General features: G+C 43.4%; 1 protein-coding gene across 8 annotated transcripts in view; it reads right to left on the bottom strand.

The window, feature by feature from the left end:
- The window catches only part of PTPRT (protein tyrosine phosphatase receptor type T), a 469,438-nt gene that overhangs the window by 80,511 nt on the left and 374,273 nt on the right, over window positions 1-14,654 (bottom strand). For 4 of the 8 annotated variants that reach the window (XM_063349654.1, XM_063349658.1, XM_063349656.1 and 1 more), the window contains exons 13-14: window positions 13,567-13,603; window positions 8,908-8,964 (exon numbers count right to left, since the gene is read on the bottom strand). In XM_063349654.1, the coding sequence (XP_063205724.1) occupies window positions 8,908-8,964; window positions 13,567-13,603 (94 nt within the window). The remainder of the gene's footprint in view (window positions 1-8,907; window positions 8,965-13,566; window positions 13,604-14,654) is intronic. The other 4 variants (XM_063349659.1, XM_063349657.1, XM_063349655.1 and 1 more) reach the window with 2 other exon arrangements.

Genomic DNA, 14,654 nt, shown 5'->3' on the forward strand with positions numbered 1-14,654 from the left:
GGAGATAATATTCAATTGAGTCTGTGTGTTGGTGAGACAGCACAGAACCTCACCGAGTTATTCTTTTGCCCATTTGCCACGTGTTAAACTGCATATGCTGTAAAAGATTTCTGTCTGGAAGGAGTCCCCCCACTGGTTGCCATGATCGAATCATATAACTGAATATAGGGCTTTCTGGCATGTTCTGAAGAGGGCCTTAGCTGACGGACTTCCAAGGATGAGGACCTGATCTTGAATAAAGTGTTGTATTCTTCTCTCATCGTATCTTGAAGAGTACATATAGAACAACGACACAATGAATGCAAAACAAGAAAACCCACCACATGCAGCGCTAAAAGTATGATTCCACTTTTCCTACAGCTAAGCTGTTAATCTAGTTTGCCACAGCAAAACACCATATTTATCAAGCAAAAATGCCGGCTGTTTGAAACACACGTGTGATTTTCAGCTTTTTTGTCCCTCACAACTCTACCGCTCTGCCGCGTCCACCAATTTTCCCATTCAGCTAAGAGTTCACTGGTAACTCCTGCGCGCACGTGTCTGAAAGGCATTAATGGGACTCCTGCGTGTGAAAATAAAACGGCATATCGGTTGCATATTACCATCTTTGTTTGATAACATCTCTTACTATCTCGGATCAAATCTTCCCCAGCGCTGAGCTACATGCCATCGCACAGGCAATCCCGACACTATCACACAACAAAGTAAAAGATAAAGGTACATTTTTTCCCTGAAAATGGCTAACACTGTTCGTTTGAACTGAAACTCAGAAGTACTCCAAATTATCCTTCACTTGAGTTGCAGTTACTCCTATGATCCTAAATAATAGGTGTTGGATAATAGTCTTCTACCACCAACAGCACAGTCAGACCCCCTCCATTTTTGTGCCATCTGAATACCCTCGTGATTCGTGAGCCATATCAAAAAAATTCAAGAATGTGCTGTCAACTCCATCCTCTAATCCACTAGATGGGTTTGATTTTGCCAGGCTGTTGCTTGTTACTACAGGCAATGTGTGGTCAGTGTATTTTCATTTGATATTTCTCGTCCCACTGTAGTCTACTGCAGTTCTAGAAAGAGAATAAAAGGCTTATTATCCATCCTGACACCGACACACTGTGGTGACTGATTCACTTGCATCTTCTGTGTAACGCTTTCTATCTATCTTGGCAAAGGCCAACAATTCCTTTAGGCTACTAGTCCAACCATTTGTAAGTTGTCTCAGCTAATAGCGCCCAGGAATTGATAATATGACAGTGTCAGTAAATTCCTTGGATTCTTAAAGCTTTGCAGTAATGTCTCATAGCAAAAGTCCCTTCTTTTTCTGCCATTCTGGCATATTTTCCCTGCAGATGCCTCAGTCTGTGCCGGTGGTTTGTACTCCCACCTGCTGCAGCCCCGGCTGTAGGTAAGGAGAGCGGTTCTGTTCTGGCAGGAGGAGGTCTGTGAGCTGGTACTTGCATGGAGATGACTTCTGCGGCTCCCGAGAGCAACGCTTTTTTAGAATGCAGTTTTGCTTCTCTCCTTTACCGGCATGCAGGCAGATCCGAAATCCTCCGAGCACAGAAGCCCATAAAAACTGCTCAGATGGTCATTTCATACAAATGTCCTTAAACACACTGGGAAAGCTCTGCACTACTGTACTTGAGAGGCCGCCCTTTTCTTTCTGAAAAACAATGTTTATATACTGCTGATATTGAAAGGGAAAGAAAATAAACTATAACCATATTTTCTAGCGGTTACTTCCACATTTTCTGGAATAAATTGTTCCTCGTAACTGAAGCTGGATACTGGAATAATAGGATATAGAACAGGTCACCACTGTTATTACTGTGTGTACTTCAGCGGCACCCACACCCCGCGAAGGCCAGGACCCCATTACACTGTACTAACATGAAGTAGGACAATTTTCTGCCCTAAGCTTACTTTCTTAATAAGGAAAGCAAATGATAGAAGGCAGTGCCAGAGAAGCAAACACTGTAGGTCCCTTGACTCCCTATCTGCACATTATCTACGAGACCAGGCTACTACGTCCAGAGATATACATTTGGTACCGTACAAAATGCACTTTCCCAGAAACTTGACCAGTAGCATGAACCTGACTTTCACAGGCACTGGCATTCACCCAGCACTCCGTTTTAGCGTGGAGCTACTTCACATAGCTATAAAGATTTTAGTCCTTTCCCATCAACCTACTTTACTTTGCTTTTTCAGCCCCTTTCAAGATTCCCAGAGATCCAGCATCTTGCAGTGAGAGAGAACGCGTTACATGCAGCACATCCCTGGGAGCTGCTGTTCGGGTAAAACAGCAGAGCAGGGGCAAATGGGTCCCTTCCCAGAATGACCTGCCTCCTCAGCCCAGGAGAAGTCAGGCTTATGGATCATCAAGCACTGATGGGTTTTCTTCAGTAATGCACTCACAGGCCCCCAGGGTCTAATCCTGCTGCGGATGCACAGACACCCACAGCCCAGACTAGCTCAGTACGGTACAACTACTGGAAGCACCATTTCATACTCTGCCAGCTCCTTGTGGCGTTCAACCTTTTCAATTCCTCCTTCTTTTCAGATCAGCTGGCCCTGCAGTGGCTGATAACTTAAGGACAAGAATTTTGAAATCCCAAATTAATTTCAGTATAGAAGGCTGCCATTTCTATTCCAGAGTTCCCTTCATAGATTTCTTCAGCTGGAAGTGTTCCTGTCCACAAGGAAGAGACTATGTGTTTAGCTGCTTTGAGCTGGGAGATGGTTTGCAAGAGATGCCAACAGCCCAAACTCAAGATTTTGCCAGTCATAACTAAAGAGAAGAACCTTCTCCAAATGCAAAGAAAGTGAAAAATCATCCGCTTACCAGAAAGCGTTCATACATAGCGCTGCACACTCCTAGACAGATATTCATACGTACGTAATATAAATCCTCTTAATACTCACGCGAGGCAAGTAATAAATTATGTTATTTACTTTACAGATCTGGAAAGATTAAGGATATGCCTTTGGCATCACAGGCACCCAAAACCAGAGCTCAGAACTGACATTTCTGGACTGACACCCTGTGGCAATTCCATCAGACCACGCAGCCTCTCACAGATGGGGATGGGAGGGATGGGGTGGGACAGAGGGAGAAACAGCAACAGCAGATAAGTGAAAGACACCATGGCAATCTTTCACCCAGCAATTTATGCACAGATATATTATTTGAAAACAATAAACCACCAGATAGAAAGTGACCTTCTCTGTGGAGGTGGCACACTGAATAACATCCAAGAAAGAATGATTATTGAGTGCATGTAGCTAAGCAGGACTGATAATACAAGTTTCTTCTATAAAAACCTATTTCACAAACTGTAATTTGAAACATTCTTTATTTAAAGCAGCGATTACAATATTGCATTAAAAAAAAATGTAACTGACAGGAAAAAGGATTCAAAAGAGCCATAGGCGGGAGGAAAAGATGGGTATTTCTGTGAGACTCCCAACTGGCGAGGCACAAAGAGCACAGTGCGGGGATGGAAGTGGTACCACAATCCCCAGCAGCCGTGCCACTGCACAGGAGAGAGAAGCACAACAGGAGGAGAGGAGGGAGGAAACAAAACAGCTCTAACAACAGCTGGGTCAAATACCTGGGGCAAGAAAAAGGCAGTGCAAGTATAAATGAGAGAAGCAACACAAGTAACGGGAGGTTCAGCCACAACCAGATGACAGGAAAGCCCCAGGAAGAGGACGAGTCAGTCTGGCAAAGACTAGGTTTGGTTTCAAATCTGTAACACCTAAGAATACAGCTTCTTCAGCTAGAAAGTCACTCTTGAAACAAAAACTAATCAGAAAAATTACTTCAGAGCATTATTTAACCCAGAAAAATTAATGAAAAATAATGGGTTGAAAGCCATTATGAGTTAAAATGAGCTGCTCAATCAGAGTAATTTCTTTGTAGCACATAATGGCCAGGCAGCATGCTGAATGCAAAATTTCCTAATAGACCTAGAGGCTTACTTTCAAAAGACAGTTATTCTCAAATCATTTGTAAACATTATTTCCTTTTCTTTTTTTTTTTTTTTTATGGTGCTTTCTATGCGAGTGGCCTACAAATGATGAAAGAGTCTCTGCATGTAGAAAGGTTTTCCCTCATGTTTTCAGATTCTATCTATACCTCTGTAACATAGTCTCCAATACGCAGACACAAGGGCAGACAGATACCTCTAAGGACGATAACGTTGAGATAAAGGTGGAAGGGCACCGTTTTACATCTTGATCCAGAATACCTGTTAGCCAGCACCACGCAGCAACAGCCCTCTGTGCCAGCTGGCCGCACGCATGGGCTGTGGAAGACAGACCGGTTTGCCACCTTCGGCAGTGTATACCAGAGTACTGGGACTAAAAAAACCCTAGTGATGCCGGTGCTTCTGCGTATCGTAAGCCAACAAAGCGAAACAGCTCATCAGATCTGAAAGACAGATTCCACTTTGGCTATTTCTCCCTTGTAATTCATTAAAAAAATGAATACCATCAACAGTATCACTACACATAACCTCACTACACCAATCTTCCGCCTCCAGTTATTGAAGACCACAGGCTTAAGACTACAATGAGACATTTCTCATTTCTTTTAAAAAGCTCAAAAAGAATGGAAAGAATGATGAGAGCCAAAAGCTTTCAACCATATTCTAAGCAGAGAGAGGAGCAAAACAAAGCCGTCCTGGAGAGAAAGACAGAGCAGAATTTCTATGAGGGATTATCAGGCATACAGGTTGAATCTGTAGGAGGATGAGGGTAAACACACAGCGAGGAATCAAGATTAGCATTACTAAACTGAATGAGAATTAAAAAATAGCGGTAAGAGAATAATTGATTCTGGAGATTCCTGGCAAATCCACCACAAAGGCTTTTCTTTTCTCCTCCTGTTTTTCTTCCTCGCTCTTCAGAACAGAAGCACTTAATTTGTGCTAAAGGCAGATATATGGCCCCCAAGAATGAGAAGGGTTATTACATTTACTTGAAAGAAGAGCTTGGATAAAGAGCAGCTGTTGCGATGCCTACGAGTGATGCGATGGTTCAGGGGGCGATAGCATGTTTCCATTTCAACTCTCCACTTCTGCAGAGCTCTTTAGAAACTAGCTTGAATTTAGAAAAATGGAAAACAAGTAAAATTCCCATTATCACGAGGTTCCAGTTTACAGATGTGACTTAATTTTTGTGTGGTCTTAAACAGACATAGGGATATCAATCTTTTGACTGATACAGGCAAAAACATTACAGTGCATGACAATGCTATGGATGTATAATAGACTCGTCACTCCCTATGAACAAAAACTAATTAACCTTTACACCAGCCAGTCCCCTCTAAGCAGTTACTCTGCTCTCATCATGGTTATCATCAGAAACCCACAGCCACACCAGCTGCAGAAATTACAGAAGCAGTGAACAAAGTCCAGAGGTGGGTATAAAACGAATACTGAAATAAGGACACCTTTTGAGCCCGGCTGGTCAAAGGTGCTTTAAGTACCACGGTGGCCTACAAAAACTGCACCTGATAAGACTTCACCCGTGAGCTGAGTGAGCAGCATACAAAGGAGGATACTCACCATTTTACAGTAAAAAGGGAGTCATACGGCCAAGGCATTAGGGAGTCTGCGTGTACACGCTCTACGTGTGCTGCATAAAACACGGGGAAACTTTCTGTACTTTGCCAAGTTCAGGCAGCGCTTTCAGGCGTGTCTCGAATGAAGATTTTTCTTTTCCTCTACAGCGGTTTTACAGAACAGCGTCTTTCACACCTACCTCTCTGCTGACATTGTCACATATCCTAACGCTCTCATATAGTTTTTCTTTAAATGTCCAGTTCCTGGAAGAAACTGAGCAGCTAATGCATTAATAATAACCCTGTTTCTGAACATTGGAAAATCTACGTAAGGAAGCAGAGGCATAATGTATTTGTAAAAGCTCTGGGTTTGTCATGCCTTTGAAGTGCTATTTAGGGACACTGACAATGATAATCTCTTTATGAAAACTTTTTAAGTGAGCCACAGTATCCGACCAGCAGCTGATACATCTTAGAAAGCATCTCCAGGTACCAGGACACAGAGAAGAAATACTGCCTACGCAAATAAACTGGGGTAAGCGTATGACAGTTAGGAACATGCAACATTGCTGTCCTCTGAAGTGCAACAGCCCTCCTCCTGCCTCTCCACCTGAAGCTGCCCCCTCCTCTGCCCCGTCTCCCAGCCCCTGTGCAGAAGGCTCCAGGGGACCTTCAGACAGTTCTTCCTCCAAACCTTCAAGCAGAAGAGAGGGGGGGAAAAAAACAACTCCAAATTTCGCAAGCAATTCATCATGCTCCTTGCGTTAAAACCAATTAAAACAAACCAAATCCTTTCTGATTTGACCTTCACTTCTGGCTTTAATGTCCAACTACTGCCCTATTTTTTTTTTCCTCCCTCCTTCGCCTGGCTACTGGATCATCTGCAACCAAGGACGACCGCACAACCTCCCAGCCACAGCCACAACGCACGGCCAAGGGCAGCCTTTCACACCAGGCAGCGTTGTAAGGCCCCAACAGCCTCCACAGCGCTCCAGGTAAATCCAGGCCTTGCTTTGATTCCAGGAGGACTTGGCTCACGCAGCAATAATCAATTTTATTCTGTTTTTTCTAGAGACCCTTCTTTTCTGAAGCAACCCAGTGTACCCCAGCAGTGGATGCTTTGAACGACAGAAGCGATATTTTCTGTCTACTCTTGCTAATCTATCCCAAATTTTATGTTAAACATTGTGCCTCTCCCAACCTCTCCCCTCCCACTGCTTATTTTAACTGGGGAGCCCAAGCTTAGGGTCTGTCAGCTCAGCAGAGCTCCGGAGTAGCCAATGTCCTCTAGAAACTGGGCTGAGATTACCAAACTCAGCTCACTTGAGGCCTCATCCAGCTTTGCACCAGGTTCTTCACTAATTTGAAGCTGGTTCATCAGCTCCTTGAGTTAAGGAAGTCCCTAAAGTCAACATTTCAAATCCCTCTACGTAAATCTTGACACCAGATTTGGTGAAAATAAAGGCGCTCGCTGGGTAAATGGGCATCCACATGCCAGGAAGTCTGAGTTGTCTTCTCAGCAGGGAGTATTTTTCAGTATGAGCAACATAAGTGTGTCTGTTATTAACAATTAATTACGGTGATACACAAACATGTGCTAAAAAATAACTTTTAAAAGGCAGAGATTTGTTCAGGGGAAAAGAAAAAAACCCCATATTTTCATGCATTCAGCTTAAAAAGTGTGATAAACCCTCTGAAATAAACAGCACAAAACAGAATAAACCTGTCAAAAGAATAACATTCCAGTGTACCAGAAGACAAAATGCAATAACAAACAGATTTGAAGTGGGATTAGATCTGTTTAAAAAATACATTATCTGTCTACAAAACCAGAATATATTTCAGAAAACAAGAGAGCCCTCAAATGAATTTGAGGGAGGAAGGGCGATTAAATGAACAGTTTTCATATGCAGCAAAATTGTGTGTGAATAGTAGGAATTTTTTTCCTCCTCATTTTCCACTTTTTTTGCAGTTCCCCGCCATGATTTCGCTGGTCACCTTTCAGACCCAGGCTCCTTTCTGAGCTCTCAAGATCGTTAAGCACTCGTCTCCCTGCAAGTTCCCTTTTTCAGTGCTGATGCACTATCAAAAAAGCAGGACCATTTCTTTCAAAGGCATTTTAACTTCGTAATCCAAGTACCTTTTTGCCCCTGTATCATTACAGCCGCCCTGATGTATAGTTAAAATAATTCTTAGGTGAGAAAGTCATAGCTCGATTGGAATATAACCACACAGCACTGGAAGAGAAACATTCCTACAAAAATTTAATCCATTCAAAACTGAGAAACTAACCCTCCTTTCCCCTCCCCTTTGTAATAACCACTGGTAACTCTGTCACATCCCAGTAATCGTTCTGTGCACAGCAGGCTAAAGAAGCAGCAACAATTTCCACAAGCTGACGGGATTTCCGCTCTGTATTTAAATTTTCTGGAGCGAAATGCTGGTACAGGTCCCAGTGTTATATACCCAACGAGGCAAGTTTATGACACGGAGACCTTCAAGTTCATTCTGATGGAAACTGATGGAAACCTCTGAGAATCATAAAATGGTTTAGGTTGGAAGGGACCTTAAAGCCCATCCAGTTCCACCCCCCTGCCCTGGGCAGGGACACCTCCCACCAGACCAGGCTGCTCCAAGCCCCATCCAACCTGGCCTTGAACCCCTCCAGGGATGGGGCAGCCACAGCTTCTCTGGGCAACCTGGGCCAGGGGCTCACCACCCTCACAGCACAGAATTTCTTCCTGAGATCTCATCTAAATCTCCCCTCTTTCAGTTTAAACCCATTCCCCCTCGCCTTATCATTAGACTCCCCACTAGTGATCTGGGAATGACATTACATGGTGCTACTGAGGCTCGATTCTGCAATGTCTCCAATTCCAGCAGAAGTTTCTATACAGAGGACTGACGGAATCTAGTTTTCATTTTCCCATCAGCATTTCTTCAACAGCAGGACTCGGCTGTCTAAGTGTAATCATCAGCCCCAGAAAATGCCATAGCTACTTTAATTCAAAAATGCAAGGTCATCTCCATGCGTGCTCAGGGAGATACTCAGGCTCTGCCGAGGGCCAGCAAGGGATCCCGGGGGCTCATCAGTCATGCTCAAGTGCTCCTGTGAAGATTTAAGTGGTCTTTAGTCCCCCAGACGACCCTCTGCACAGGCATATATTCGCCTTGGTGCAAAAGGAGTGCCATGGGAGGAGCACCCCCTTCATACTGTAGTTAGAATAATTGTAAAAGTCTTTTCCCATGCAAACCAAATACGAAACAAGAAGTCACAAAGCTGCTCAGACTTCTGGAAGTTTGAACAGTTTTCCTTTTCCTGAACTGATAATCACCTGTGCTCAAGAGGCTGGGTGGGTTTCGCGTGGTCGCCTGTTGCCTACCTATTACTGCTAAGAACAAGCAAAATCGTTCCCAGGCAGCATGCACAAGAAAAAAAAGGGAAAAAAAATAAAAATGTACCTCATAATGATTATTAAAGTTCCATTCTTTCATTTGCAAGAATTCACATTTTAAAGAAAGAAGAAATGAGTATCAGGAGATAAGGAACCATTAATGAGCCCTCTGCCTTGGTTTCAATTACATTGTGAAATTAATTTAATGCACTTTAAGAATACAAGAGGTAATCGCTCTCTCTTGGTAAGAGGTTGCAATTTTCTCTAATAAAGCGTCAATATAAATATGTTACTTTAAGACAGGGAGAACAAGTAAGTTAATTCAGAAAGAATGGGACATATTAAAGCAAATGCTATCAAGGAAGCCAAATGGCAAAACTAATAAATAAACTGGCTGAACGAAAATTGTATGGCAGAGAGCTGGTAAATCGGGGTTTAATTAGAAACTTATTTTTAAAGAGTGTTTTATGCTAATGATATGCATCCAAGTGACTAATGCTGTGAAAGACGACATTACTCCAGTAATTTAATAAAGAGGAGTAGCCCATGTGAGGAGAGATGTTTATGGCTGGAAGCGGTAAGAAATCTGAGACCAATGAACTCGAAAATAAATACATACGTAGATACAAAAGGTTAATAATGCTTGTGGATTTAAAACATGCTGGCAAAGTGTGAAATGGCTACACAGACTGGACAAACGCAGACAGCTTTCTGATGGACTGGCCCAATGTCCCCACAGCAAAGGCTGCTGCTGAGTCCCTGCCACCGGCCCTCGCCACCGGCGTCAGCAAACTCTTACGGTGAGACACTGGATGGAAGGCAATGAGCTCAATGTCCTTCCCTGGGTGGGTGTCTACTGGCTCTGCTTTGGAGGCTGCACTACTGGTGTCACGACCTCCTGCTCTGAAACGCCGAAATCCCCCCCCCCCGACATTTCATAAGCCAACACTCAAAGGTTTGAGAGATCTTTCTTGCACGCACAAAATCAAGTTCATGTGAAGAGGGGCAGCAAGCAGAGAGCCATGCAGAAGAGGGTACCACGGGGGAGGGATGAGAAGCAGCTCCTGCTGAACTGAACTGAAAAGGGGTTGACCAGAAGAGTCTATTTCTCGCTAAAAGGCAATGAGAGAAAACTGGGAGATCTCCAAAACTCTCTTTAATGGACTAAAACACTTTTTAAAGAGTTGTCTGCTTTCATTTTCTTGGTTTTGAGGCAATGGGACATACACAGCAACGTCCCTCCCAGCCTGCTGAAGTAGCGACAGTGGAACAGCCTCATGCGTCTCTCAAGTAATTAAAGCTACTCAGCGTCTGAACAGGTGCCTTGCAGCAACACCCAGGATGTGTTATAATCCCCCAGTAACACACTGCCTAACACATTTTATTGCCTAATTACTCCCACACTTCCGTTTAGTGCCCTTGTTAATCCAGTACTTCAAGAGAATACTTGCCTCGCTTAAACACGTCTCGATCCTAATCTTCCCGTCATTGGTGTAAATCAGGACTCATTTCACTATCACTGATGGAGCTACTGCAGTGTCAAATGTCTGGGAACAGAAAGATTTGGCCTATATCCCAAAATGAACATTTCGTCTGGCACCTACAATGTATTTATTTTCTTGCATCAAAACAAAATATGCTTTTTCTCTGGTATCAACACAAAGCAGAGCTTTTAAGCTTTCAATGCCGAGATTAGCTCCGACTCCAAAAAAGTGGTTTTTTTCCTGACTCTTACCAAAGACACCACAGCGATATCTTTGCTAGCAGCTCTGACGGCTTCATTCAAGGCAGGCTACAGGTTCGCTCACTCTATCCTCAGAAAGACAATGATGCAAATAAAGGCAAATACAGAGCAATGGCATTAAAGATGATCAATATAATGGGTAGAGAGAAGACAGCACAGACACAGCAGGTCGCCGAGAACATCCCAGCTCAGCCCTTCATCAGGCCACAATGCAATTAGAGTCTCCTGATGTCTCTGCCCATTGCCGCACAGCCTCTTCAGGGGCTGGGATGCAGAGTGCCTGAGTCCTTCCATCCGTATGGAGTTAACGTAGGGAGGGAATTCAGCCCCGTGACATATGGAAATGTGAAACTCTGGGAAAGCTCCAAACCACAGAACCACATTGTTCAGCTATTGCTCAGCTGCTCCTACCTCACAGGTGCCAGCAATGGAAGATAGTGTTAACGTTATCAAGACTACAAGTTCGCTTGTGATGCTATCTTGGCTTGTGAGCTGCAGGCAACTCTGTACCTTTGAAGAGCTAAAACTGCATAAAATGAGCCACAGCTGTGCATATTCCACTGTCCTTGCTAATGGCCAGGAACAGAGAAATACAACATTGCAATTCCGAGTGAGGACAAGAGAAAAAAAAAAAACCAGAAGGGGTAGGGGGGGAGAATTTCCAAGGAGATTTCCATACTCCATGTAGAGAAATAAGCTGCCTATAAATCAAAACTGATATCCATTGAGACAGTGAGAATAAACACTAGAACTACCATCATTTCTTGTCTTTTTCCATTCACGTCAATCAAGAAAAATCCTAAAGAATAAGATCCCCAAAAAACAGTGGCCCTAGGCATCCTCAGGCTCTGCCGTCTCTTTAATATCTCTTATCAATTTAATATTAGTAAGAGCGCCTTTTTAAAAAGAGCCAGCATTCAGAAATAACAGGATGAGGGTGGCTTTTTGACTCTTCTTGGTGACCTACCAGGTTAATGAAAATTAAATCAGTTTGCGGAAGTCAACTCTAGGTCAAACACTTATGTGACACTTTTCTGAAGTACCCAGATCAGACAGCGCAAATCAAAAGGTCATGCAAGAATGGGACTTTTCAAGCTACGTAGGGTTTTCATTTTTCTTTGAATAGTCACAGAGCAAATGCCTTTTCTGCTACATTCTTCCACCAACTCTGGAAAAAGGAATGACTGAAACAGAAGAAGCTACAGGTTTCCAACAAGGAATTAATCCAGTTTCTCTGATCTCATGAAGAGAGCTCTAGTCATGCCCTGGCAAAACCCTGGGGAGGCTCATTTCACCCAGACTCATCTTACCCAGTCCTGCTCTTTCTCTTTCTACCACCAGAAAGCCAAAATAAGGTATCCAAAATGGTCACGTCACTACCAGCCGGAAAAAACTGAGAGGAAAGGAGGGGAGACTGAGACACACAGAATGTTTGTAACCCAGAGGAATGAATTACACGAAGATTTTACAAGGAGCTTTTAAAAAGGAAAGCAACAAGAGGGTATGGGGGAGCACCAGAGCCACAGATGAAAGGGGGAAAGGGGAGAAATGGCTCATCCTCCTTGGCTTTCAGTGGTGACACAACTGCTTACAGCCCCACCAGTTTGCATATCAGGTCTCAGCAGTGAAACAGCTGCATGGGGGGAACTTCATGCAGCACCTGCCACCCCAGAGCACGGCCTTCTCTAACAGCCTGGGGGATGTCTCCATGTAAAGGTGGAAGAAGTCCCCTTCTGCTACCCAACAACTGTTAGCTGGGGCTTCTTTGATCCCTCCCCAGCCCCTCTGTAAGTGCAGACGCACAAGTGATCAGGATAAAGCACCTAGAAATAATTAACTTCTGTTACTGCCATAAGACAGAAAGAAGTGAAAAAATGGAAAAAATGGGATGGTACCTCAAAGAAAAAAGGGCCATAGGGTGCTGCCAATTTTTGTTCAACTCGGGAAAGACTCCATAGGCAGTAATGCAATTATTTCACATTACAGTAAAGCAGCAAGAGCACAAGATGCAACCCTGAGTTTTGGAAACAGAGAGCTACCGGCAGCATGGCCGATGGCAATTACCCCATCATTTCCTTATGGCTCATTTTGAGACTCCAACGTGTGTCTCTTTACAGCTACTCTTCTGTTTGTGTTACAAGTAAATTGGTTTCTGACACCTTTGCTGGCAAAGCAGCCCCTGGGGTGATTTTGAAGTCCTTAGAAGACTTTAAAGCAACTCTTAACTCCAAGATGGAACACGGACATTGTTATCATTGGTCCTTCAAGAGCTACACCTTGGGAAGCAACTTGGGGACCAGGGTATTGCATCTTAACAATATTTGTCTCAGGTTTGCTCAGTCTGGTCTATTTGACTTCTCAGTTTGGTCTATTCTGAAATAATTGCACTGAAAATACAGAATGTACTCTATTCTGTTGAATTATACCATGAAAATGGTGTGATTTAAGATGATGCCCTGCTGCGTTCAAGGTGAGACCTATGTGAGATCTCTTACTTATCTACTTCATACAGTGGCAGAGAGAAAAAAGTTAATAGGAAGCTTTTTCAGTGACATTCTGCCAAAAGCAAGAACAGTCCTCAGGACAGGAAAGCTGTCAACAGAAAAAGGGAAAGGAGGAACCACAGAGAGACAGATATCCTCTTTTTTTAAAAAAAATAAAATAACAGAGTCCACACATAGAGTGAAATGGTTCTGGAAATTGTTGTTTTGCCTTTGAAATCTTTCTTGGAGAAAAAAAAAAAAAAGGAAAGAAAGAGGCTTGTTCTTTGAATAGTAACTGTAATCGAGTTGTGTCACCACTGCAGCTTTTACATTACTGGCATTGTGCTTCGCAGGAAAAGGAGACCCACGTACCTTTTGTTGCCAGCCGGACACAGTTGATTTTTGTTTCCTGAAAGATAAAAAAAAAAAAAATACAGGAAAACATCAAGGTGTGTAATTTGCCCATCTGCAATAAACATAAATTCCTTTAAAAAGGTACTAAAACAAATAAAGTGTTTTTCTTGCACTTCATCTCTGAAAATACCACCAACAGTTTTAGTTGCATAAACCACTCTGTGCTAATGGACTTGCCTACAGCTGCTTCCCTACCCGTTGAGAAGTTAAGAGTGACAACATGTTTTTCCATATTCGATATGTGAGTGATGGGTCCCATGTAACTGCCTGATTAACTAATAGAATTTACCAGTTAAATGACCAGATCTGTAGCAGGCAGACAAGCCTTGGGTCAGAAGTACATGCAACTGTACGTCGAATTTTCATGCACCATTACTGCAAATTTTGCAAATTGGGTGTTTATTTAAACACATGGCAAACAGACACCGAAGTAGTCATTTGAATATTTCAGCTCTCTGCTATGTACGTGAAGCAAAGCAGCACGCTGTATGGCTCGCTCTGCCAAAGCAGCTGTTCAAACGCAACCCACACCGCTGCGCGTTTCATTGCAGAGCTGGGATAAAACCCAACGCTTTTGTTCAATCCACCTCAGAGCCCGCAGAGCTGCGTGAAAAGGAATTTGGATTGGAACAGCAAAGTTGTATTTGGCTTAACTAAAAGCTCCAACTCAGCAGCCTTCTCAGGCCACCTCCGCTGAAAACACCTCTGTTCTGGTATCCCCAGCTCCTCATTCTACAGCCCTTACTGGCATGGATCGCTCCCGTCCGATGCGTGACCACCGTCCAAATGTTAACGTCTTGCTTTGGTTGAAAGACTGACTTTGTCGGGCAGTAATCTGTAGGGCTTTCATAGCACTTTATGTCTTTACACGCCCTTGTACACGTCTCAGGTGTAATGAATACTGCATAAATTACCGCGGGTACCAATGCTACATTAATATGGATGCTGTCTGCGCTCCGGAAACAACAGCCCAGCAAATGCACTGCTGAGCACCCCACTCCATCCTCGAGCAATGAGACCAACACTGTGAAAGTCTGAATTTGCTC

The sequence above is a fragment of the Chroicocephalus ridibundus genome, chromosome 12 (assembly GCF_963924245.1).
Source record: "Chroicocephalus ridibundus chromosome 12, bChrRid1.1, whole genome shotgun sequence".
Lineage (NCBI taxonomy): Eukaryota > Metazoa > Chordata > Aves > Charadriiformes > Laridae > Chroicocephalus > Chroicocephalus ridibundus.